The sequence below is a fragment of the Moschus berezovskii genome, chromosome 15 (assembly GCF_049115385.1).
Source record: "Moschus berezovskii isolate FMDL1 chromosome 15, NW_MosBer_1.0, whole genome shotgun sequence".
Lineage (NCBI taxonomy): Eukaryota > Metazoa > Chordata > Mammalia > Artiodactyla > Moschidae > Moschus > Moschus berezovskii.
The window spans coordinates 38,059,022-38,086,818 of record NC_142474.1 but is presented as its reverse complement, the minus strand read 5'-3'; the positions used below and the strand labels follow the sequence as shown (position 1 = coordinate 38,086,818).

At 46.1% G+C, this 27,797-nt stretch overlaps 1 protein-coding gene across 5 annotated transcripts in view; it reads right to left on the bottom strand.

The window, feature by feature from the left end:
- Positions 1 to 27,267, bottom strand: part of WDR37 (WD repeat domain 37) — a 33,343-nt gene extending 6,076 nt beyond the window's left edge. The window contains exons 1-12 of one of the 5 annotated variants that reach the window (XM_088843983.1): positions 19,994 to 26,026; positions 18,101 to 18,345; positions 16,469 to 16,646; positions 13,564 to 13,660; positions 11,944 to 12,039; positions 11,614 to 11,678; positions 7,539 to 7,674; positions 6,422 to 6,493; positions 5,064 to 5,108; positions 3,542 to 3,618; positions 1,491 to 1,731; positions 270 to 411 (exon numbers count right to left, since the gene is read on the bottom strand). In XM_088843983.1, the coding sequence (XP_088700109.1) occupies positions 270 to 411; positions 1,491 to 1,731; positions 3,542 to 3,618; positions 5,064 to 5,108; positions 6,422 to 6,493; positions 7,539 to 7,674; positions 11,614 to 11,678; positions 11,944 to 12,039; positions 13,564 to 13,660; positions 16,469 to 16,606 (1,109 nt within the window). In that variant the 5' untranslated portion in view covers positions 16,607 to 16,646; positions 18,101 to 18,345; positions 19,994 to 26,026. The other 4 variants (XM_088843982.1, XM_055431634.2, XM_055431643.2 and 1 more) reach the window with 4 other exon arrangements.
- Between the last annotated feature and the right edge of the window lie 530 nt (positions 27,268 to 27,797).

Here is a 27,797-nt window from a genome sequence, read left to right as displayed (position 1 = left end):
CTAAGATAAGCTTTCCCAAAGTGTGTTCCACATCATAACAACATGAACCATGCAGTCACGCAGTAAGAAACACTGCCTCTGTGTAAGCAACCATCCACTGAGAACACTCCACAGGGACTTTCCAGGGTGACACAAGGGAAGAAGAGCCACACTCCTGAGAACAGCACACCTGAGTGTTTGTTTCAATGCTCAGAAAACCACCCTAGAAAACCCAGTCATGTCCCAGCCCAGACCAGAGTTAAAAAGACATTTACGTGACCAGGACTCACTCCGTGTGGCCCTGGAACACATTCACGGAGTGGATGGAAGGGTCGCGGAAGTCCCACAGACGGAACGTCGTGTCGCGGGAGGAGGTCACCACTAGCCGCTGGGTCGGGTGCGTGCAGCAGTGCGTCAGCTCCTGGTCATGCCCTGTGGGAGATGGAAGATGCAATCACAGTGAGGACCCCACTCAGCTCCCAGGAAAAGCAGTCGCAGGGACAGTGTGTGGGGTCAAGGGCGGCCCGTGTCCCTTCCCCTCGTGCATTCGAAAGAGCTGAATGAGCAGCGTGGGAGGGACACTCCTGACCCTGACGGGTGAAAGGTCAGGAGGGTCTCTAACGGCCAAATGTATGAGAAAGTACAGCTCTGAGTTTCGAATGTGAGAAGAACCTCTAGTAACCCACGAGTGGAGCGCATGGTGGGACACATCCCTGTCACTCAATGACAAAACGCGCTGACAAGCAGGTATGAAGGTCGGTGGCAGGCAGGGGGCTGTACACGCCCTGCAGGACTCCTGCCCTGCATGTGGGCACAACCTGCAGAAGCGTGGGATAGTGTTCTGGTGATCTCAGTACATTATAATGCAAAATGGGTTTTGCAGATAATGACCAAGACCTCCAAATCTCACGGCTTTCAGTTAGCCAAAAAAAAAAAAAAAAACTTCCTGGGTGGCCTGCCATAGTCAGGCGGGCCTTTTTAAGGGTCCCAAGAGAGACTTGCTCCTGCTGGCCTGGAGGAAAGCCAACAGCATGAGGTGAGAAGCCTCTGGCAGGGCCGAGGGAGGGGACCTACAGCCGCCTCCAGGTACTGAAAGCTGCCCCCAGCCGAAAACCGGCAGAAAACCGGCCACAGGAAAGGGATCCTTGAAATGGCAGTAGAGGACCGCAGGTCTCAGGTAAGGGCACAACCCCGCAAGCATTCTCATCCCGCCCACGACACCCTGAGAATCAGAGCATCAGCAAGCACGTGCCCAAAACTCCTGGCCAGGGACACCATGTTATAAACTCATGTTATTTTAAGATACTAAGTGTGTGGAAACTAAAGAAAAAAAAAAAGAATACACCAACCACATTCAAATATCTACATACTGCATGTTTCTAGGTGCAGTTACACCCCCAAAAAATAAGATAAATTTAACCACTAATGGCTCCATTACTCAGGAGGATCTCTGAAAATCACAGCTGTGCCAACACTCAATCCAGACAAGAAGTCCCTCCCACATGACACACCTGTCAGGGAGTGGACAAGCTCTGATGTCTCCACATCATACAGGTTAGCCGTTCTGTCCCAGGAGGCTGTCACTGCCTGCTTCCCGCCAACCAGCCAGTCAGCAGCTATGACCACTCCCTGGTGGCTCTTCAGAGATGTCAGCGGCGCCCGGATGGTGGGACAGTCGCTGGACGGGTCGGGGTCTGCATCAGGCTCGTCCTTGTCGGAGCACTCCACTTCATCCTCGCCACAGAGCTGCTGCTGGGGAAGCAGAGGCGGGTCCCTGGGGATCCTGACCTTGCAGACCAGCCGCACAGTCAGACTGCTACCACCTATCCTTCCAAGACTTAACCACCGTTATGACCGACCCAGCGGGCGTCGGGCACTAAGTAAACATGCATACACACCCCATGTGGGAGTACACACCACATGGACACACGTACACAAGGATATGTGTGTCACATCTACAAACACGGTAGAGTTAAAATAAAATGTTAAGATAAAAAATACATATATAACACACTCAATTAAAAATGAATTGTTAAGGGGCTTCCCTGGTGGCTCAGTGGTAAAGAATCCGCCTGCCAATGCAGGAGACACGTGTTCAATTCCTGGTTCAGGAAGACCCCACATGACTCAGAGCAACTGAGTCCGAGAGACACAACTATCAAGTTCTATGCTCCAGAGCCCGGGAGCTGTGACTACTAAAGTCCATGCATCCTAGAGTCTGCTCTGCAACAAGAGAACTCAGTGCAAGGAGAAGCCTGTGCATCATTGTAGCCCCACTCGCCACAACTAGAGAAAACCCTCACAGCCACAAAGACCCAGCATGGCCAAAAATTTTAAAATAAATTTTAAAAAATGAATTGTTAAGACTGCTAACCTAAAAAACGCTCACTCTTACTCGTTACGGGAATTTATTAATTACTTAACCCATCTCCATTTGGAGAAGGAAATGGCAACCCACTCCAGTGTTCTTGCCTGGAGAATCCCAGGGACAGAGCAGCCTGGTGGGCTGCCGTCTATGGGGTCACACAGAGTCGGACACGACTGAAGTGACTTAGCAGCAGCAGCAGCAACCCATCTCCAAACAGAACAATGTTTAAAAGGTTTAAAAATAGAAAAGTAATCTTCACAGGCAAAAATAAGAAAGCTGGAAGATTACTATCACCCTCTAACAATTACAGCCAAAACATAAACAGAAATCCAACCTCTGCTCGACCACGTGAACACACCCAGTGCCCTGGGCCTACAAGGACCCCCACCTGCAGGAGCAGCGCAGGGAGGGCCCCCGTGTACATACCCCACAGAAACTGGAAATCAGATCAAGTCACCCAGGAGGAGGACGAGAGCCCACGTGAGGACCCAAAGGCAGCATTGGGCTGATACGGTGCAACTACATCTGACAGGACAGGTAGGAACTGGGCGCTCTGTGGTTTAAACCTGTGGTCCGTTCTTCTCAACATGAAACCTAACTTGTCGCCAACCTTAAAATCTGACCCACGTGACAATGACGTCACACACCCCACTGACCTTCATCTCACATGAGAGACAGACAAGTTGTCTACAATCAAATATATAAAACACTAAAAAATTAACCTAACCTTAAAATTAAAGGACTAATATATGTAAACGTTATAACTTTTGTGGAAAAGAAAGTAAAAGCGAACACAAGCGATGTACACAGACGCACGCCCTGGTCTGCTGGGCAGCCTATGGGGAGGGCTCGCACCCGGCTGGTGTACTGGCAGGCAGACGGTGGCCTCGCTTGGCCTCTCCTCGGTGCATGCAAGGAGAAGGCACAGGGAGCCCTGGGGTGCCTCTTCTCCTCCAGACACCAATCCTGCTGGTCAGAGCCCCACCCTACAACCTCACTTGACCTTAGTGACTTCTTCAGAGGCCCATCTCCACGGATAGCCCCCCAGGGTGAGGGTTCTAACCTATGAATTTGGGGACACACACATTCAGTCCACAACAGAAACCATTAAGTTTCTCCTAAAACTCACAGATGTCCAGAACCCACCGACATACCCCAGGTCGTGCTTTCAGGGTAAGTAAACGTGCTGCTTACACTAGAGTCAGCCGCAGGCTGAGGAGCAGGCAGCTGGACTGCATACCTCCACACGTGGGCAGTTTGATCTCCCGAGGCTGAGGAGAGAAGGCAGGGGGGAGGGGGACAGGGGGGCGGTGTTACCCGGCATGCAGATGAGCACAGGTGAGACCCCGTTAATTCCACTCCTTGAGGGATCACAAGGGATCGACTTAACTTAAACGGGTTCTTCTGAGATGCTCCCAGGAATAGCAAAAGTGCCCAGAGATAATTACCTATAAAAATAATTCCCTCCATCCCAAGGTGGAAAGCTCTGACGGCTCAGAGAAAACTCACAAGGCATGGATTTCATTCTCCACCTGGCTAATCTAAGACGACAGACACCCAAGTCCACAATAACTCGAGTGCACAATCCTGTCCACTGAACCAGGAGGCACCTCGCCCCAGCCAGGAAGAAGATGGCACCGAGACCTCACTGTCAGTAGCCAGGCCGCGAGGGGTGCTCAGACCCAGGAAAGACAGGGGGCTGCTGAGAGGCACAGATGGCTGCAGATGTGCCAAAGGGCCGCCTCCACCCCACACAGGAGCACCATCTGGACTCCACCTTCCCTAGGTGCAAAGGCTGCAAAGCTCCCCCAAAGCAGTGGATGGCAGCATGGGCCTCGTGGCATCAAAGTGCCCAACATTCTGGCCTCTCAAGCCAGCATCCAGTCCCAGCCCCACATGCCTCCTCTCCCCAGGCCACCACTCTGCTGGCTTCTGTCCCCACAGCAGCCTCCCGACGCGTCTCGACCTCATCCCCCTCTCTCCAGCCCAGCTGCCTCTGGTCTTCCTCCGGCTCCCCAATCACACAACAAACAGCCCCCATAACAAGGCTTCACTCCCGGCTGACTGCTCCCCAGAGGTCAGTTCAGACGTTCACTAGCTGTCACCTGTCCACAGGTGCAGGCCTATTCAAACCAGCCTCAGGATGAAAACAGGTACTCTGGTCCTTCACAGAAAAGCCTGCTGATCACTGATCTAGACACACACGCACCCTTCAGGTTACATCTGTGTCCCCAAAACACCATAGGGGTCCACAGGGTCACAGTTTTATGGCCAACTCCTCAGTGTGACCATGAAGGCGTTTGTGAGACCACTAGGTGAGGTGGAGACAAACCCAAAGGACCACAGCTCTTTCTGGGAGGACCACTCGGGAAGAAGTGAAGACGTGAACCCTGCAGGTGCCCAACCCAGGACCGTTGACCTCCTTTCTATGCCCACAGGGTCTGAGAGAGCCTGAGAGCCAGAAAGTGGGCAGCAGGGATAGGCTCTGTAAAAAGACCTCCAGGAGAACCAAACTAACTCGCAAGCCACTGCTGGTTAAAAATAACCCTTGGTGTTGTTTTCTTTATTCATTTCTCATGCAACTTGTGAAATGTCTACTAACGACCAACTTCTGTGAATGGCATGGCTAATCCTGATGCTACTGATAAGAAAAGGAATGACAGTTGTTTTCAGATCAGCAATAACTATTCAATAAAGGAAAAAAAAATCAACATACCGGTGAGGGCCAACTGTTCTGATGGATGAAATTTTATGGAGTTTACTGCAAAGTAAAAATATTGAAAAACACATTTATAATAAGAATATATCATCAATATCTATTACAGCTACAGTATATGTTGTAAGATTAAATTTAAAAACTAAAGAATTATGATAGTTCAATATTAAGTCTTCTTATTCCGTTAAACTATGAATAAAGAGAACAGATACAACACAAAATAACTAAATATGAACTACCAAACCACTCAAGAATCGGCTACACAGGAAAACAATACTTGATCTCTTAAACACTGAGAAGTCATTGAGAGCTAAAAGTAAACCAGGATGAAAAAAGAAAACTTAATTACAAAAGGCAGAGGTAGATTATGGTGGGGGACACTGTTCACTGCCCACACGCCCACCCTCCAGAGAAACCACGAGTTCACGATCTGCACAGAAATGAGACCACTACTCCCTTCAGAACAGCAAAGCTGGGGACTATAGGTGAGGCACATGCCCGGGAGCGGGGGCCGCACTGTGCGGCGGTGACAGGCACGTGCCCAGGGAGCAGTGGGCCGCACTGTGCAGTGATGAGGACAAGGAGCACAGGGCCCATCTCCCTTTGTAACAGGAGTCCCTCTCTTGTCTAAAACTCAAAAAAGTAAGAAACAATAAGACAGGCTATTTTTCTAAATGGAAGAAAAGAGCAGAAAATTTTAAACTATTCCAAGTGGCTGACTTTGAGAAGTAGAGATGGGCAGTGAGAAGGACGAGCACGAGGCCCCCGTGGGTTTGTCACACAAGCTAACGCTTTCTTAACGCTCAGGCTGAGTATTCAGCATGTCACACCCACTGCAGGAGCAGCTGCCCCCAGGTATGGCCCTGAGGGAGCTGAAGGGTCCAGCTGGAGGGGACAGTGGACCAGGCAGGGGTGGGGGCCAAGCATGACCTGGCCCACAGCCCCGATGGGACAGAGGTACACCCCCACTGATGGGACGGGAGGTGTGCCAGGGAGGACGGGGAGAGGAGGTGTTCACCCAAGTCCGTGGGGGACACAGCAGACCCTGGAGCCGGGTAGTGGACACCACCTCCAAGTCTGTGTGCAGGGTGAAGGGTGAGCTAGCCAGGAGCACGAGACACAGGCCCAGAGCCGGGGCGCCAGAAGGAAGAAGGGAGAGTGGGACAGCCCATGGTGTCCGCAACAAGGAGCCCAGTGGCCACCAGCACCCACAGGGCCCACATACAGCACCTCTGCACCACGGAGCCTCGGCAATTGGACAGTGCGAAGCCAGTGCACACACGTCAGTCCCAGACCATGCAAGGTGAGAGACCGAGGCCTGGCCCCCACAAGGGGACGCCCCGCGATCTACGGCTCACCTGACCCCACGTGGCCCGTGTACTTGGCGAGGCTCCGCCCCGTCTCGATACTCCACAGCAGAGCTGTGTGATCTGCAAGATCCAAACAAACACAAGTGAGCTGCTGCCAACATTAGCCTTTTTAATTAAAGAGGAGGATAAAACTTCTAAATCTGAGAAGTTTCATCACTACTAGTACCTCATGGGATTTTGCTCACACTCCTCTGTAATCCAACTGATGCAAGAGGACAGGGGGCCAGTGACCCGCCTGAGGCCATGGACTGGCAGGAGAACCTGGGGACCTGACTCTTGGGGCATGGCCATGCTGCCAGCACCAAGCCTGGGACCTGAGACACCAGGGTCCATGGGTCACGGGCTCATCACCTTGTTGAAACAGTAAGACTTTTCAGAACATCAAGTTATATTCAAATGCAAATAGCACCCAATTCCAGTTCCAAATTATTTGAGATAATCCATGCTCTGTGGACCTCTCCAAAACAAAGATAAAAAGGACACTCATTAAGGAAACCTGACAAAAAGTGCTGATTATCCATGTGAGATTTCAGAAATATCATAAAAGGGAATCTGTATCCTTTCTTTTAAGCTAAAATTTCCAAAATAATCTGGGGTGCTCCTGTATGAACACAGTTTTAAACAACAGAAAACTTTCTTCATCATTCTAATGACTTTACATTTCCTATTTCCACTCAAAAAGGCTGGATTTAGCGTATAACTTCTCACAAGTTGGCACTCCTTTTCCACAAGCGAACATATTTTTAATTTCGGGAATTTTTTCTGAAGGGTTATTAGGTTATTAGCTCTCAGAAGACACTTTCTCTCCAAGGAGGACCCCAGGACTCCTGGCAGTGGAACCCCTACACCAGGCCAGCACGGCGCTGTCAGACCACACAGCACGTCCTTGGAAGGGACCTCTTGAGTGGGGAAAAGTGAAATACACTATCAAAGCAAATGTACATGGACTACGGCTGACAAGAAAGCCAATCACAACTACCTAATGCCATGGAGAGGCAATCCACTCTGTGCCACTGGACAGTGTCCCAGACGGTGAGTGGTTCCAAACGCAGCCACTCACTCGGATGCCAATAGGCATACGGGCAAGCGTTGATTCCAGACTCACCAGCAGATGCCGTCCCCAGCACCACGGGCTGCGTCCTTGCCACACTGACGTCCCAGATGCCATCCCGGTGGCCAATGTACTCCTTCACGAGCTGGCACACTGCCCGGGATGTGGTGGTCTTGAAGCTGGAGACGATCTGAAATTGTGATGGAATTTATTGAGCAAATGGTTCAGTAAAAAAAAAAGAAAAAAAGACTGTGTCTGGAAAATGCATAAATCATTGAAAAGAAAATTTAAAACATTATAGCAACACAGTGTAGGTGCAGTTGGATCTCACAAAGCAAGGCAAAGTCCTTACAAAGGCCTCAGAAGAACCCCACAACCACCCCCCACCGCCTGCTTGCCTGTCTGTATACCTTACATGTCCTCATACACAAACCCAAACTATCGCACAACATTTCCAAATTCTCAAAAAAAAAAAAAAAAAGGACATAAAAAGTCAGGAAGGTATACCCCAAACCCTTAACACTAGTTACTCTTACTACTAGGAGACCTGTATTTTCTTACTTTTAGTAATTCACACCAAACATATGACCAGGAGGAAAAGAATCTAAGGTGGGAAGGAATGAAAAAATAACAGGTGAGGTCACTGAGCACGGTCTCAGCCAGTCCTGCACCAGAGGGGGAAGGGGACAGGGCAGGGCCAGCAGGCCCTGGCCTTGGGCAGCACACAGTCTGGCACGGACACTCAGGCACAGTGGTCAGGAGGCAACGTCCTGTATGACCCACACAGCACGTAGTCCCCCCCTTTCTCTCATACAGGAAGGGCCTGAGGGAGACGCTAACAAAACACAAAGGGTTTGGTTTTTTAATTGTTCTGGGATAAAAGATGGCGTTTCTGCCTTTAAAGTTAATCAGAATACTGAAATGGTAAAACCAAGTTAAAAAAAAAATGGAAGGTATTCTACAGCTGCTTTAAACACTGATTTAGCAAAGCCCTAAAAATGCATCTACATTTGTTTTTAGTATAAACACTTAAAACACAGTTCACTGTTCCACCACCACCAGGATGGCCTTCAAATGATTCCCGACACAGTGAAAGGCTGAACCAGACTTCCAGCAGGGAGACTCACTCTTCAGTACACACTCCTGACTCAGCGTAAATGTAAAAGGAGGGACAGCACTTCCCAGGTGGTCCCACACTCAGGACTCTGTGCATTCACTGCCAAGGGCACAGGTTCCATCACTGGTTGGGGAACTGACATCCCACAAGCCATCCAGACACTTTCAGGAGGGGCGCGGGCGAAGCCCATGACAAGTGGTGGGCAACTTCTCAGACACCAATGTTATGAGATATGAACTGCCCCCACTTGCCCAGCAGAAACACAGGTTACAGCCGAGACTTGTGCCAACCACATTTCCAGTGAAGTTGGAGGAGAGGGACTGCGGTTGATGACATCAAGCAGATGCTCTCAGGCACTGCTTCCAGGTGCATGCCACATTCAAACCACTGAATCACTGCTTTCTAAATATGGACTCAGGCATAACTGCACAGAAGCCCATGAGACAGACTGAATTACCTCCAGGGAACACTTGTGATGCAAAAGCAGAAGGATGCTTCCAAATTACCCTTTGCACTAAAATAAAATTTAAACTACTATAAAATACAAAGGGCTTCCCAGGTGGCACTTGTAGTTCCTATCAGCGTTCAGTTGCTCAGTCATGTCTGACCCCACAGACTACAGCACGCCAACACCAGGTGGCACTAGCGGTAAAGAATCCACCTGCCGATGCTGATGAGAGATGCAAGAGACACAGGTTTGGTCCCTGGGTCTGGAAGATCTCCTGGAAGAGGAAATGGCAACCACTCCGTATTCTCGCCTGGAAATCCCATGGACAGAGGAGCCTGGCAGGCTATAATCTATGGGGTCTCAAAGACTTGGGAGAGTTAAAAAGCTGGCTTAAAACTCAACATTCAAAAAACTAACATCATGGCATCCAGCTCCATCACTTCATGGCAAACAGAAGGAGAAACAAAAGGGGAATCAGTGGCAGATTTTATTTTCTTGGTTTCCAAAATCATTGCAGTCATTAAATTAGAAGATGCCTGCTCCTTGGAAAGAAAGCTATGACAAACCTAGACAGCATATTAAAAAGCAGAGACATGACCTTGCCAACAACGGTTCATATACTGAAAGCTATGGTTCTTTCCAAAGTCACGTACGGATGTGACAGTTGAACCATGAAAAAGGCTGAGTACCAAAGAACTGATGCTTCTGAACTGTGGTGTTGGAGAATACTCTTGAGAGTTTCTTGGTCTGCAAGGAGATCAAACCAGTCAATCCTAAAGGAAATCAACCCTGAATATTCATTGGAAGGACTGATGCTGAAGTTCTGATGATACTTTGGCCACCTGATGCAGAGAGCCGACTCACTGGAAAAGACCCTGATGCTGAGAAAGATTGAGGGCAGGAGGAGAAGGGGACAACAGAGGATGAGATGGTTGGATGGCATCACCGACTCAAACGGACATGAGTTTAAGCAAACTCCAGGAGACAGTGAAGGACAAGGAAGCCTGGCGAGCTACAGTCCATGGGGGCGCAAAGAGTTGGACATGACTTAGTGAGACAGAATGACAACAACAAAGAAAGGCTTTTTCACAACAAAAGAAACTTATCTTTATAAAAACCTATGTAAACAATTTCACAAATTCCTGGGAAACAGTTTGCTGTTTAGCATGTGGTGCTGCCCCCACAGGCCTCAGAGCCAGTCCACAGACCCCAGGCGGGACAGGTCTGCTGGGGGTAAGGAGCCTGAACCCGTCCACTCCTCCAAGAACACTCACTGCAGCAGAGCAGACCTGAGCTCCATTTCACCTTCATTCTTTAAAGTGTGTGCACAGGCTACTAAGATCGTTAATAGTATGTTTCTCATAAATTCAGATAAATTTTTAGTCTCTAAAATGACTTGGGCTTTCAGTATTTCTAATACATTTTTTTAAAGCAATTATTGTACACATCCTTACCTTTGCTCAAATCTTAAGTTTTACTACTCATGGTAAGAGGTGACTCTATATAATTCTTTCTTCCTCTACTTCAGAAATGATCAGAAAATTTTGGAATTCTAAGACCATACACTGTATACATAAACTGGAATAAACAATATAATTCAAAACAACATAAGAAGTTAAGTGAGTAAGAATATAATGTCACTTGACATTTTTAAAAAGAACTTTAATGTTAATTTATTTAAAAATTCAAAACTACTAAATGCAAGCTAGATAGAACAAAAAAATTTTAATAAGCCACTTACATCCTAGAGTTATCAAAAGAAACACAAGAAAATGTCAGGAATATTCATATTTTTTAAAAAACAAAAAATTACCAAAGACTTTCAAATAAGCAGAAATAGCCTAAGACTGAAGCTGCTCCTTGAATTGCAGTTCATCTCACTGAGAATACAGGCTTAAGTTACTTAACGGAAAAATTAAAAGCTAACAAAAAACTATTCATGCCGTCATAGCAGACTCACCACAAATTTCAACTTCCTCCTAAGATTAAGCAAAAGTACTATACACTCGTTTAAGTTAGGCAGGTAATTTATCTTGTTTATTCCAAATACCCCAAAGCAGAGATGCACACAAATCATCTCAAAATATTACTTCATAGTAGTATTCTCCCAGAGATAAACTAATTCCCAAATAATTAAATCCCTGCCACTTTAAAAAGATCAGATGATGATTTATAAAACAGCAAAATATGACAAACGTCTCTATTCTGCCTTTGGACCTTCACTTTTTTATCATACTTTGCAAATTAAAGAAGAGATGAACTGAAATGTAACTACACCTCAGAATGTAAGTTCCATTGCTTTATACCCATTTATTAGCTTCTCTGAATTCAGAATCTCCTTATCAAGCCACATTAACAATAAAAAATGTACTTTCCCACAAAACACACCACACCTACTAACACATGATATGTCAGCCACAGTAAGCAGCACAGGTAGCATCCAGGTGCCTATGCCCTGGAGCCACTTAACATCAACAATACTTGTCTTAAATATTAGGTTCCTCTCTTCCCATCGCACTACATGCAAACAGACACACTCATGATGGCCCGAGAGCCACACATACCTTGCTGGTGGAGGCCTTGTAGGTGGTCTTCAGTTTCTGAGAAAGCTGGCTGGTGCTATGACTGGCTGCAGAGACACAGAACCAACCGTCAAGAAAATTACACAAGTAAGAACATCAGAGCTGGGACAGGGAGACAGCTCGAGGACACGGAGGACAGTGCAAACCCCGGGTGTGTCCACACCAGCAGAAACACGGGCTTCCTGGAACCTCACCTCCTCGTCCTTCCACACCCATACCCGAGGGATGCTACTCAAGCCTGCTGACCATGGAGAGGAAACGAGTCCTCCCTGCACTTCCTCCCTGCAGTCGCCTGCAGGAAGCCAGCCTCACCTTTTGTCTTGAGTTGGCCCTTACTCAGTTCTGCTCCATCGATCGCTTGTCCTTCAGCTGCTAAGCGCTCATTAAGAGTCTCGATTTCTCTACGCACTGAAAAGTAAAATAATGTGCTTTTCAGGTATATTCACCAATTCCAAAACTGCGTACATAGAATGTTGCATGTTAGAATTGTCTAAACAAGCACATGAATGATATCCCAGTAAACAAAAGGATGGACACAGAGTGCCAAAAAATTCAAAGACATTCCACAAGCACAAAGTCCACCACTCATGCCACCCCAGAAAGACACTGTGCTCAGTTCAGTTCAGTTCAGTCGTTCAGTCGTATCCGACTCTCCGCGACCCCATGAATCACAGCACGCCAGGCCTCCCTGTCCATCACCAACTCCTGGAGTTCACTCAAACTCATGTCCACAGAGTCGGTAATGCCATCCAGCCATCTCATTCTCTGTCGTCCCCTTCTCCTCCCGCCCCCAACCTTTCCCAGCATCAGTCTTTTCCAGTGAGTCAACTGGTCACATGAGGTGGCCAAAGTATTGCAGTTTCAGCTTTAGCATCAGTCCTTCCAATGAACACCCAGGATTGATCTCCTTTAGAATGGACTGGTTGGATCTTCTTGCAGTACAAGGGACTCTCAAGAGTCTTCTCCAACACCACAGTTCAAAAGCATCAATTCTTCGGTGATCAGCTTTCTTCACAGTCCAACTCTCACATCCATACATGACCACGGGAAAAACCACTGCCTTGACTAGACGGACCTTTGTTGGCAAAGTAATGTCTCTGCTTTTTAATATACTATCAGGATTGGTCATAACTTTCCTTCCAAGACACTGTGCTATTGACCCCCAAACAGGGCTCCTGGATTTCAACAGAGTTCACATCCTTTGTACTTTATTTGGTGCACTTTAAAACACTGTTCTGGTCCTGTCTGAAACTCAATAAAATAGTCTCCCCTGAAATCATTAGGGGAAATGTATAATAACAAAACCTGGCTACTGTTACTGTTGTCTGGTACCAGAGCATCAAGTGAGGGCTACACATCTCAAAGATTAAAAGTTGAAGGGAAAAAAGAAAAAATTTAATATTGGGGAGTTCTCTGGTGGTCCAGTGGTTAGGACTCTGGGCTTTCATTGCCAAGGGCCTGGGTTCATTCCCTGGTTGGTGAACTAGTCACACAAGTCACACGGTGCGACCAAAAACAGAAAAAAGTGAAGAGAAAAGTACTGAATCACAGTGGAAGGTGAAGAAAGAAGAGGAAGTACTGAATCACAGTGGACGTGAGGAAAGAAGAGGAAGGCAGAGGATGAGGAAGAAGAGAAGCAGACGCGGGGCGCGGGAATGCCAGCAAGATGGGGCCTCTGTCCTCACTCTGTAGGGACCTACGGTCATAACCCACTCCAGCGGGAGACAGACGCTCCCACCCCCTGCCCCCAGACCCTGACCTGAGTGTGTAGAACTGGAAGATAGTAAGCAAGTGCCATCATAAGCCCCCCAAGCTCGTCAAAGCAGAACAGAAAAGGTGTACAAAGGTGAATGTGACTCAGAAATGAAACTCAAATATCCATATGGAGAAGTGACAGGTTATAAAAGTATTTAAAATAAGAGCAATACTCACATTCTAAGTTTTCAACATAAAGGTTTTCAAATTCTCTTTCTATCTGACCAAACAGTTCCAGAAGAGTACTGCGAACCGAGGAAGGCAGCTTAGAATCCTGCAGAGAAAGAAGGTTCTGCTGAAAGTGAATGAGTAAGTGAATGTGGAGCTCTGACACCGAGCACTAGTACACTTTTTCCAAAGGGAATTACCATTCAAACTCTTATTTTATATCTTTACATATTATATCTCTTCTATGTAAACACTCAAAAAAACTTCAAATTTCAAATTCCTACAGCTGAAACTAAAACCAAATTGTGTAAATGGTTCCCCAGGATGGCACAGGTTTTGAGGTCAAGCAGGTCTTCAAACACGTAACTCCCTTTACATGGAAGGAGACAAGCCTATTCAAAAGCTCCGAGTTTGTGGGAGATGAAGCTATGAACAGCCCTTATGCTCCAGCATGTGGCATCACAAGTTAATCTTAGTAAGTGGTACCTCACAGTCCTCACATCCACTGTGCTCCAAGCGGAGTAAACTGGACACTTCCTGTAACTCTACTCAGCACTTAAAGACTGCTCCGAGGAAGAAAAGTGAATTCAACTATAAGAGCGAAAGGCGAATCAGCTGAATGAAAACACCAGCGTGGAAGGTCCCAGGCCTCTGCAGGGACTTCACTACAAAGCTACGACTCAGTGAAGCTTGTAGAAGAGTCTGCATTTTCACGGCTGGCATACAAGAGGCGTGCCCTTTTCCCAGCCTGCATCAGTGCTTCCAGTGCAGACATGGGTTTCCCACTCCACAACTAGCACCGCTGCCTCCTTGCTTCTGACTCAAGAATCCAATTCCCATAAAGGCTGCCCAACAGCTGAGAGCCTGTAATCCATCCAGAATATCACCCGTGGCTCCACTCGGATGACCCAGGCATCAGACTCCTGCACCTGAGGTCCGCCACACCTACCATGCCAAGTACCCACATCCAACGCCATCACTGCCGTTGCTGCCGCGGGACCAAGCCAAGCGCCCCCACCAGCCCGGGGAGCTGCCCGTCGGCCCACAAACACTGACCCACCTGCAGGGTTCTGAATGACCCTCACAAAGGGGTACCCGAGAGGCAGCTGGCTCTACATCACAATGGGGACGGCACAGAAGCCCTAAGAACACGGGCCCCTCACACGGAGTTATCCCCAAAGATGCCATCAGGGCGGCAACAAAGGGTGACTGCTGGAAACTGAGGAGACTAACAATCTAAAAGTCTTTTAGACAACCTGCACTGTCCAGTGGGGGAGCTGATGGCCACATCTGACTAACCTTAAAAGTAGGTTAATCACGATTTTTAAAGTCCTCTGTCCCACCCATCACACGTGGCTTGGGCGCCCATACAGGTAGCACAGATCTAGAACCTTCCACCACAGAAGTTTCACTGCACAGCTGGTTCAATCATTCCTTGTCAGAAGAGACGAGGACACAGACACCAGCGAGGAGGAACGTGTGAGGACACAGGAGATTGGGTCCATATCCAGGAAGGAAGCCTCAGGAGGACCTGCCTGCCCACCCCTGACCTCCAGCCACCCACCTCCAGGACAGAGAGAAAAAAGCGTCTGCCATTTAATCTCCCATCTGTGGCACTTCACTGTGGCCATCCGCCATCCGAGCTCACAAGAACAGGCAAAGCCATTCTGGAGGCCCTTTCAATCTACAATTTTATTTCCAAATTAATTTAAAATGTAACCAATTCATTATTCACCCAGTCAGTACATAAAAGGACCCTAAGTGAATGTTTCCCACCCGCCAGCAATAGCACCAGTTTCTGAGCACACACAGCTGCATCCTACAAGCACACCCTCCACGTCCCAGCTTCTTAGGTCAACAGCAAATGAGCCAATTTCTCAGATTTATGCCATATTTCCCTGTGACACTGTGGTGGATCAATCAGTTCTAACTGCAAAGGAATGATATCTATCTATCTATCTATATATCTATATGGGGGGGGAGGTCATCTTGGTTCCCTGACCAGGGATTGAACCCATGCCCCCTATGGTGGAAACTTGGAGTACTAACCACTGGACCACCAAGGAATTCCCAGTATTTATACTTTTACTACCGTGGTAAAGATTACACCTGCCAAAGCAGGAGACTCAAGAGAGACGGGTTCGATCCCTGGGTCAGGAAGATTCCCTGGACAAGGAAATGGGAACCCACTCCAATATTCTTGCCTGGGAAATGCCATGGACAGAAGAGCCTGGCGGGCTACAGTCCATGGGGTCGCAGAGTCGGATATGACAACACGCACACACGCATATATACTTATGCCTATATAAACATACAGCAGATAGATCTACAATTTATTTTACTGTAACATATGCTTTTAGACTTAACAACAATGTTCTTTTAAAAACCTAACATTTTACTCATTATAGAAGAACTAGAAAAAGTAGAAGCAAACTTATTTTTGTTAATAAAGTATTAGATCCCTTAATAAAGGGGGCATCAAATTATCAGAAAGATATATAATGTAATAAGTGGCAGATATACTCACACAGCAAACACAGTATAAAGCCAATAAAAGTTACTGAAAGATCAGATTCCAAGAACTCCTCAGAGAACAAAGATCATTATACCTGATTCTGCTCTCATCTTGAGGCTCTGAGACAGAAACCTAAAAGGACACTGTCAATCTGCCTGTGCAAAGAATAAACACTAGCCCAGACTATCACACCCACATGTATTACAATGTATAACACATTCACCTGGAAACTGAATTCTGCCTCTGCAGGCTGTCGTACTTGACTGTCATTTTCACTGGTCTTACGGGGGTCCTGCTTGTTTTGGTAACCCACACTTTCCCTCCACTTTGGAGATCTGTATACACTGGACTATTTTTTGAACACTGCAAACACGATTCACATCTTCACCAGATACTCACCTGTCCCTCTAACATGTCTCTGGGCAGGCCCGTCCTCTCCTGCTCTGAGCTGTTAGTTCTCCGTATGGAAAGGCTGTGAGATTTGCGCTTCTGTTTTGCTTGGCGAGCAGCTGAACAACTCCCGCTTTCTGTGGGCATTACTTCTGGAAGATGAGGTCCTGGTCACTCCTGCAAGAAGCTAAACAGGAGCAGGAAAAACAAGTACTGTATTTCTGATATAGCAAACTGAAATGAAAGGAAAATAGGGGATAGGAGTGAAACTGCTCGCTGCAAATTTCCTTATTAACATTTACTATGTAAATTAGAATGACCACAGCCTTCATTAAAGAGGTAACTTTTTATCAAATTTCATTAACACCCTTTAAAAAAATCAACAACAGAGAACGGTTTAAAATAGAGAACTCTCCCTTAGCCCACTCTCTGCAAACTCCCCAACTCCCCTGGGGAACCAATTCTAATTGCATTTTCCAGCTACAGATTCCAGAGCTACGCCCTCCTAGAGAAATCCAATGCAAGCCCCAAAAGCAACTGTAGATATTCTAGCAAGCACATTAAAAAGGTAAGGACAAAATTTTAATGCTTTATTTAACCCATGTTTAAAATACTCTCATCGGAGTCAAGTAAAAAGCCCAAATGAGGTCTGTCAGCATTTGTAAGCTCCAGTTTCCTTCTCACTCACAACACCACTCACTGGGAACTGGTCACATTCGCTGGACTCACCTGCAGTGAGGGCCACCAGCATACAGCGCACAAAATCCTGCATGGCATTCCAATATCCACATAATACATTTTCCTTTCCCCATTTTGGACATTATTCATTTCCTGCAGTTACTATGACTCTAAGCAGTATATCTGGAGAAGGCAGTTGGCACCCCACTCCAGTACTATTGCCTGGAAAATCCCATGGATGGAGGAGCCTGGTAGGCTGCGGTCCATGGGGTCACAAAAAGTCGGACACAACTGAGCGACTTCACTTTCATGCACTGGAGGAGGAAATGGCAACCCACTACAGCATTCTTGCCTGGAGAATCCCAGGGACGGCGGAGCCTGGTGGGCTGCCGTCTATGGGGTCACACAGAGTCAGACACGACTAAAGTGACTTAGCAGCAGCAGCAAGCAGTATATTTACACAGGACACACTCCTTCTTCGTCTGCAGATTGACGTTTTGGATATCACTTCCTCATTTTCTGCTCTCACTGGTCCCTCCTTCTCCCAGCATACCTTTGTGAATGCAAGTAATTTTAAGCATCTACTTATATGCCTTCCTTCTTCAACAACTGACAATACCTGTAGGTCCTCACTGTGAAATGGCTCTCAGTGTCCCACCTTTTGTGGGCCGGCCTGCAGCCCTCCACTCCCCACTCTGCTGCGGCAGAGTGCGTGTCCTCTGGGGATCCTGAGCTCAGGGTTCTCAGCCCGCCCCCGCCGATGGACCACAGTCACCTCCTGTGGACTGCTGACGCTGCTCCCCTGTGGATGCAGCACAGCTGTCTTAACCATGCACTTACTGCAAAGATGTCTGGCCCTTTCCAGTTTCTTACTATTACAAATAAAGTTACTATGACAATAACATACAGGTTTTTGCTGAAACTCTTAATACTTTGGCCACCTGATACGAAGAGTTGACTCACTTAAAAAAGACCCTGATGCTGGGAAAGATTGAGGACAGGAGAAGAAGGGGACGACAGAGGATGAGATGGTTGGATGGCATCACTGACTCAATGGATAGGAGTTTGGGTAAACTCCGGGAGTTGGTGATGAACAGGGAGGCTTGGCGTGCTGCGGTTCATGGGGTTGCTAAAATCAGACACGACTGAGCGACTGAATTGAACTGAAGTTTCTATTTCTTCTGAATGAAAGCCCGAGAATGAGACTGCTGTATGTTTAAAGGAAAAAAAAAAACCAACAAAATTTTTAAAAACGTTTGAGATATAATTCACACACAATCCACTGTGCCAAAACTTCTAAATTTTGATCAAGTCCTAACTCATCCATTATTTTTCTTCTAAGACTCATACTTTTAGAGTCATGTCTAAGAACTTTCCACCAATCCTAAATACCCAAATTTTTGTTTTCTTCTTAAAATTTTAGCTTTATCAGTTACATTTAAATTTACAAGCTATTCTGGGGCTGTTTTAAAGTGTGAAGTTTTGATCAAGGTTTTTTTTTTTTTTTCCCTGGCGGTATCCTATTATTCTAGCACCATATGCTAAAGACAATCCATCCTACACCAAATTAAGAAAGTTTGGCATCTTGCTCAAAAATCAATTGGCCATATTTCCATGGGATTATTTCTTGGTTCTCTATTCTGTTCCACTGTTCTGTGCTATCTTGAAATCAGACATCTTGTGATTTCTATCACATCTTTTTCACAATGTTTTAGCCATCCTAGTTCCTTTGCCTTTCCTCAGAAACTTAGAATAATCTCATCCGTATCTGCAAAACTCCTGATGGAACTTTGATAAGAACTGCGTTTAATCTGTTGACTAATCTGGGGAGAACTGGCATGTCTATTATGTAGAGACTTCCAATCTATGGACACAGAGGACCTGTTTCAGATCACCTTTGATTTCCTTCCTCAGCTTTGTAGGTTTCACATAAAAGTTCTACATATACAAATAACCCTGAAGATTATATTTTTGTGCAATTTTAAATTGCTGGTATAGAACAGTACAACTGATTTGTGTGTAATATGCTCTTGTTGAACTCATTTACTACTTCAAGATTTTTCTGTAGATTATTTAGCATCTCCTATGTGGACTACTGTGTCATGTAAAAAAGGACAGTTTACGTCTTCCTTTCTGATCTGTATGCCTTTATTTCCTTTTCTTATCTTACTGATCTGGCTAGAAATTCCAGTGCTATGTTGATTAGAAGTAACAGCAAACATCCTTTCTTTATTCGGATCATGAGGTAAAAATAGTTTTCATTTCATTAAGTATACTAGCTGTAGGTTTTGGGTAAACACGTCGTTTTATCAAGTTGAAAAGTCCCCCTCTACTGTTCACGTTCTGAGAGTTTCATGAGGGAGTGTCAACTGTGTCATGTTTTTTCCTGCATCACTTAATATGAGCACGTGGCTTTCTTCTAAGCCCCTAACAGGTCAATTACACTGTTGATTTTCAATATTGATCTAAACTTGTATCCATGGAGTAAATCCTACTTGGGCATGGTGCCTAATTCATTGTCTGTTTTCTCATTTTGTTTTTCTGCCTTCTTATAGGTTATTTGAACATTTTTTGGAATTTCGTTCTGATTTATCTTGTTTTTGAGTTTCTTTTGTATAACTTTTCTTAGTGGTTGCTAAGTTTTCATTATCTTTTCACAGCTTATCAGTCTGCTGACCACCAACGTTCTACCAGTTCCTGGTGAGTGTTGATGCCTTACTTCCTCCATGTCCCTCTGCCCTCCCCACTGACAACAGAATCGTCTTAAGTGTTTCCTTCAAACACAGAGAACCACATCAGACAGCTGTGCTTCAACTTTCAAACCTAAGTCAGAGAAGGACTGTCTATTGAATTTACCGATTCATCTACTCTCTCCATTGTTTCTTCTTACTTCCTGGTGTTCCTACAGCGCTTCCTTTCTGCTGAACTTCCTCTATTATTTCAGGGTAGCTCTGTTGGTAACAAATCATGTGAATGATGTTTTCACGATAGAGAATTCTGATCTGATGGTTCTTTTCCTTCAGCACTTGAAAAATGTACTACTTCCTTCTGGCCTCTGCAGTTTGTGATGAGAAATCAACTACAGACAGAAAGACATTTCTCTCTCCCACTGCTTTTTCATCTTTCGTTTCATAAGTCTGACTATGAGGCAGCTTAGCAGATTTCTTTGAATTTATCTTGCCTGGGTTTCACCATACTTTTTGAATATATAGGTTTATGGCTTGCCAAACTTGGGAAATACCTAGCCAGTGTTTCTTCAAACATACTTTCAGTCCGACTGTCTCTCTCCTCTCTTTCTGATAAGAAGGACAGGTTTCTTGTTAAAGGCAGAGGTCCCAGGGGTTCACTTTTTTCCAGTCTATTTTCTCTCTAATGTTCAGACTGGGTAATTTTCATTGTTTTATCATCAAGTTCACGGATTCCACAAGCTCACTAATTGTACTCCCCAGTTCTAAAATTTCCATTTGTTTCTTCTTTACATCCCGTATTTTCTTCTATTTTTCTATTTTTCATTTGCTTCAAGTGTTAGTATCTCCTCACTGAAAATTTTACGATGACTGCTTTAAAATCCTGTCAAATAATTCTAATATCTGCATCGTTCCTGTGTGGCTATTAGCTACCTTTTCTGATTCAAGTTGACATTTTACCCCTGGGTGTGAGAAGCCTCAGTATGCTGGGTGTTGTTATCAGACATGGGACCTGATCTAAGTCTTCCAGCAAGCCTCTTCTGATACTGGCCCAGCCAGCAAACAAGGGGATGGCCTTGTTTCTGCCAGGTGGATATAGAGTGGGGATGGAAGCAAGTGCTCCCCGCTCCGCCTCCTCTGACCCAGGTACCAATGCCGGGTGAAGCTCCCTTGGCCTCTATTCACACCGCAAGCTGAACCTAGGGCACCTTGTTACTGTGCGGTTCCAGGCTTCATCACCACAGGTGGTGGTAAAATTCCTCAACTTTTGCTGGGTTTCTTCTGAGGCCATTCCAACAGGAAAGAGGAGGGTGTTCTTTGTTACTGCACAACAGAGATGAGAACTCAGCTTCTCACCAGGCCACTCTGATCCCACCCAGCAGTGTGGTCCCCACAAGGCTTGTCAGGGGTCAGAGACTAGACTCCCTACCCCACCTGGGATGCTCAGCGTGAGGTGGGGCCACAATGTTTTCTGAGCATGTCCTGTCTGGCAGGCTTTCCCTTTCCTGGTCTTCTGGTCAGAGGCCAGCTTTCTCGGGGCTTGCTGAGCCCTTTGGCATTGCTGGGCTGCAGCTGCTCAAGGCCCAAAGCTAGGATGTATGGGGCAAGAGGAAAACCCAGGGAACTCAGTCCTGAGTCAGTTTTTAGGTCCCCATACACCGACAGTTTTCTTTCTTCTCTCCACCTTTCAGTCTCTTGTTTTTTTTTATTTGTTTTATATTTAATGTCCACTGTTTTTAGCTGTACTTAGTGGGAGCAACAGGAAAAGTATACATCTACTCTAAAGCCAGAGATCTTTTGACTCTCCAATTGAACATATGTAGGCCCTGTACAAAAGATAACAAAAAAGTAAGTACATTCAAGTTGGTCAATTAGTTCTTTATGTTTAGGTTTTAAAACTTGAAATTCACTAATTTATTAAAATTATCACTTTTTGCAGCATTATATAGACAAAATTTAAGTCTCAAATGTTTTTTAAAAAGGACACTTAATAAGATAACTTCTTCTTTCTAAAATTCTCATTTAAAAAAAAGATATCTTCCATTCTCCTTGCTTTTTTGGATACTCTATCCATCAAAGCCAGCCACAAGGCCAACCCCCATTCAAGTAGAGGGCAGAGACTTCACCTACCGACAGGACAATAAGAATCTGTGTTATCCATGACACCTTATTTCACTCACCTGAGTTTGAGAGTCATACAAACCTAAGTCCCCACCAACTCCTCAAAGGGCTGGCTCTCTTCCATCATGAAGCCTCAGCTTGAATGTCACTTCCCAGAACAGCCTCTCTTGAGGACCACTAGCCACAGCACTTCATGACTTTCGCCACGCTTGTATTTACAACCTATTTATGATTTGCTCACTTAATAAGCATTTCCCCCACTACACAATCAACACAGTGAGGACTGGGACACAGTAAATTGGGGCCACTACTGTATTTGTACTGTATTTGTTAGGCCTGACATAAACACATCCTCAAATATCTGATGGGTGGATGAACACTACATCTACCACTGACAGGCTGTGTAACCCTGGTCAAGTTACTTAACCATCTTCTGAAGGCTTAACTCTGTATTGTTAAAGCAGAGACGATAATAGCACTACTTCATTAGGTCACTCACCAGTATTCCTCATCTGGATGGGCTGAGCACTGGGAATGCTGTAGCGAACAAAACAGGCTTGGTTCCTACCTTCTCAGAATGCTTTAAGAGTTGAGTTGGAAGACAGATATTATACACACAATCTCATAACTTATTACAGAAGTTATAAATTGTGATGAGTGCTACAAAAGACATGTGCAAATATTATAAGACCAGCTATTAGCTAAATAGTTACAAAGATCATCTGAGAAGCTGGCACCCAAATTGAGACTGAAGAATTCCTAACAGTTAACCACATGGAAAACAGAAAAAAGAGTAGATATTTTAAGGACAGGAATAGCATGTGAAAATGCCCAGATATTAAAAGACAAATACTATAGCTGTAATACAGCAAACAGGGGACAGAACAGGGCAAGGTAAGTGGAGAGATAGGCTTAGAATCTAATCTTTTGTTTACAGTTTATCCTAAAATAAAAGGAAGGTCACTTACAACTTTTTAAGCAAATAAGCAATAGCAGACTGGCTGCTATGTGAAAAATACACGAAAAGGTAAAACAACCATGAATGGAGAAGCCAGTTAGGCAGTTACTGAAACAGTCAAGGTAATAAATTATAACAGTTAAGATTAGAGGAGAATGAATGGATTGGGGGTGGGGGAGAAAGGTAACAAGGAGAGCGAGAGCCCCTTTCTGAGCCAGCAGATAGGTGAAACAGAGGTCAGATTACTGAGATGAGACAGCAGATATGGAGAAGAAATCAGGACCTAATACTGAATGTATCATGTTTTTGCAATGCCTTTGAATGTCAAAATACAAGGAAGCAGGGGTGTACAGTTTAGAGATGAAAAGAGAACTATGCAATGTGTAGAAACTGGGAGAAGTCTACACTGAAAGTAAAGACAGGTACTTTGACCCCATCATGCCTCTAAGTCCAATACCTTACCATTTTTAACGGCTCTTCTGCACACGAGGGGGGAAAAGTTTATTACTGGTAGATATAGGCAACACAGAATAAAACTGTCTCTCACGAAAAATTATTTTTGATGGAAAATGACAGAACAAATCTTTTTCGTGAAATTTAGATCTGAAAAATTTGAGCTATAGAAATTAGAGACAGTTGAGACAGAAGCATAAAGAAAAACAATGGCAGAATCTGTGGTTGGCAGAATTTTACATACACAAAAAAAGGATACTGATATTTATTTTAAGATATTTGAACATAAATTCTTTAAGCAACTCATATGATCCCACTGAAGAATATTTCAATAACTTTTTAATAGAAACATTTAGAAACTATTTAATTGCCATATACAAAAGAAATTGCCATGTCCAAGAAATCAAAGTGACTTAAAGAAGTCTTAACCAGAAATTATATTCTTCACTTTAAAAAATAAAGGTCCCAGGTGGAAGAGGCAAAAATGAGCCTTCTGAAGTGCTGTGAATGTTCCATATCTTGATCTGGTTTATGCTTATACAAAGATGCATATACAGGTAAAAATCCACAGAGCTGCACATTTACAACTAGCACACTATATGAATTTACTGTATGTTTTACTCAATAAAAAACAACTCCCAGGCTAAAAAAAATAAGAAGGTATATATAATTCACTTTTCAGCGAGCACACGTTAAATGACTAACTTCATAAAGCATCTCAGTTATTAAGATTTTCAACACAGAAATTTATCCCAGCCACCTCACAGTTTATGTTATGTTTTTTAAAGGAACAAACATATCAAAACCCTGTTTCACAAAGCTCAAGAAAAAACGAGACTATCTCTAAATATTTCAGTCAAGCAAGTAAAATAGCAGAGAGCTTCTCTTTCCTCCCTTAAGAACTTCATCAGTAGAAATACTCTGGTAAACATAAACTGGGAAGTTAATGTATTCCAAAGGTTCTAAAATTGCTTATACGAAGTGTGAAAGTCACAGTATTAACCTTCCTTCCACCTCAAGGATAGTCTCCCTTAAGGATCACATAACCAGCTTGTCCAACGTCTGTATCTTCAGTAGAAATAAGCAGTCTTCTTCACTACTAACTTGTAAGATTCTCACCCTGGCCTGTCCCTGAGCCTTGAACCCTTCCCTCAACCCCATGAACCACCTGGTGCTACTCTGGGCTTTGCCTGATTTTGTTGGTCACCTCACCAAATAGTCAATGTACTGGTCATCTTTTCCCACTCATCAATTTCTACACAAACACACACATTTCAAATAACTACAAATCTGAAAGAGGTTTTGGTTCTCCAAAGAGGTTTTAAGCTCTTGTTTAGTCACTAAGTCATGTCCAACTCTGCGACCCTAAGGGCTGTAGTCCGTCAGGCCCCTCTGTCCATGGGATTTCCCAGGCAAAAATACTGGAGTGGGTTCCCATTTCCTTCTCCAGGGAATCTTCTTGACCCAGGGATCAAACCTGTGTCTCCTGCATTGGCAGGAGGGTTCTTTACCATCTGAGCCACAAGAGAAGCTTCATGACAGGGCATATGACCGCATTAAACAGACGGTTTAATGAATAAAAGGTCCTGCTGGTTTTTTTAAACACATCCAAAAAAGTATAAATAGTTCCCTCCAAGAATCCAACCTCCCTATCCTGTTGGTCAAGCATATCAATTTAATATAAACTCTCCTGCGCAACTGGTTTGCCCTTGCATGCTACATGCCTACTATACCCTACAAACAAAACAATACTCACAACTTCAAACTCATTGGCGTTTTTAAACACTTTTGGCCAAAGAAAAATACTGACAAAATAGTAAATGTCATGAACGTTAATAACATGCAAAAAAAAAGGTTAAAAGCGATACTCTGCACGTGGCATTTAATAATACAATACGTAGCTGAAAAGCCGATAGAGCTTTTCATAGCACTTCACTGTAAAAGTACCCTTACTGAATGCTGGAAGACAAACGACAAACTCAGCTGCTGAGTGACATCAACCAAAGGCAGCCCCGCAGTCCAGCCTCTGTAAACCGGCTGAAGGTGCCCCGTGCACGACCCAGTCGAAGGCACGCTCACCAATGCTGGACCTGATGCTAGACTAGGGGCATCTCTAACCGGAAAAACACCAACGCTACTTAAAGACCTCAATTATTAAAAGAATGAGCTCGCATCAAGGATGAACTTCTTAACTGTCAAGTCGTCGTCTTAGAAGCATCAGCACTTGGGAATTCAGAGCGCCGTCGGTACACTGGGGAAAGGGGCTGAGAGTGTCAGCTCGCGACCAAGGCATAGCAGGTGCGCGCGGCTGGGGAGGAAGGAAACGCGCCGGGGCCTCCGTGCGAGCACCCGGCAGGACGCGAGGCTGGATACGGCCCGCCGCTCCAGCCCAAGGTCGCGGCGCCCCTCGCGCGGTTCCACACCCCCAGTGGGGCCTAAGGACCCCGGGTTCCGACACGCTCGCGGGTGGGAGGTTCCCGGGGGCCGCGAAGGACCCGCCTCCCCAGCCGCTCTGGGCGAGGGGCGCGCGTTCCAACTCCGTCGAAGCCCGGCCGGGCTCGGGGTCGGACAGGGGCACGGAATCAGGGCCCAAGTAGGGGTTCGCGGGGCCCTCCCAGGACAACCCCACCCAGCGGAGGCCGCCGCCGCTGCACAGCCTGCGCGACTGCGGTCCCGGGCTGAAGATGGCGGGCCAGCACTAACCTGTCACGCCGCCGCCGAGCCCGCCGCTGCGCAGTGCCACCCGGGCAGTGCGCTGCCGCCCGTGTCTTCCCAGCCACGAGGCGCGCGGGACGGACGCGGACGCACAGGACCCCGAGTCCCCGCCTAGACGCGGTCTCAAGACCCGGCAGCCCAACGCCCCACACTTCCGGCGCCGGAAGTCCCTGCCCCGCCTCCGCCCACTCCGGGAATCACTCCCGCCATCCTTCACGCGCAGGCCCGACAGGAAGTCCCGCCTCCGCCCCGCGGCTGGCACCGCCGGAAGGCCAGTCCGCCGGAGGAAGTCCCACCCGCTGCCCGCGGGGGCGGGGATCCTCAAGTGGGTCGCGTCGGCCCTCAAGTGGGTCGAGGGGGCGGAGAGTACACAGCTGGGCCCCGGGACCACCCGGCCCTCGCCCTGCGGTGTTGGCGGTCATCTGAAGTCCCCGCGGAGGGCCGAAGGACGGCGGGCGCCCGTGGCGCGGGGGCGCTGAGGACCTGCGGGTACTCACTGCGGCGGGGGCCCAAAGGCATCCCGGGCGGGCGCAGGTCAGCGTCCATGTGGACCCGGGTCGGGTCTCTGGAGCCGCCGGCCCCAGTCGGAACCGCCTCGTGTGCCTGGAACCGCTTCCCGGGGCGGCGCGGGCGAGGCAGCTGCTCGCGGATCCCGGCGGATCTGCGGAGGGTGACTCACCCCCTGCAGCCTCCGGTCTGAAATGTGTGTTCGCCATTGGCTGCGGAGACGAAACAAAGGCAGCGTCTCGCCGTGAAAGGTGGGACCTGATGGCCTTCTTGTCCTTGTACAGGTTGGAAAACTTACAGGGTGCGCAGGCGGCCTCTGCTCTAGGAACAACCAGCTGGGCGTTTAAAGTCCTAAAGCAAAAACGAAATCAGACTCGTGGGAGCGTGTTTGTTTGTTTTTTTAAATACAGACTAAAGCTCATCATTCGAATTGGAGAAGCATTAGTACGATTGTTGCACAAGAAACAAATTCGACGTATTTGGGGATTCAAATAGCCACAAAGTTTGTGCAGTAAAACCCAAGGTTACTTCAATATTCAGTATAATAAAAGTTTATTGCTAGAATCAGTTAATATAAGGTGAACTGAGGGTTTCGAGTTTGGTGGTTGTAGCTACCATTCAACTAGAATTTTTATTAGGGACCTAATAGGCACAAGGCATTCTGCAGGGCGAGGGAGCAGGTAGAATGCCGGGTGAACCACAGTATCAGCTCCCAGTTGATTCAGGTGCTAATATGTGGTTTTATTTTGCAGCAGAACATCAACAGTTTGGGTGAAACTTAGGATGTTGTTGTTATAATTGAGGTAATCTTTTCTCTACTATATTTAGAATTCTATAAAAGTCACTGGAAATAAAATGTAAAGAAGTGTCACAAAAATAGGGAAAAGGAATCAACACTTTGTTGGCCCGCTGTGTGCCAGACACATATTTGTTAACTTGTCTGATCCTCAAGCCAACCTAATAAAGTGCTGATCAAAACTGCGATGAGGTACCACCTCATACTGGTCCAAATGGCCATGATCAAAAAGTCCACAAATAGTAAATGCTGGAGAGGGTGTGAAGAAGAGGGAACACTACAGCCACTATAACAGTGTGGAGGTTCCTTAAAAAACTAAAAATACAGCTACCATATGATCCAGCAATCCCAAAACTGGCCATATATCTGGACAAAACTAATTTCAAAAGATACAGTTCAGTTCAGTCGCTCAGTGGTGTCCGA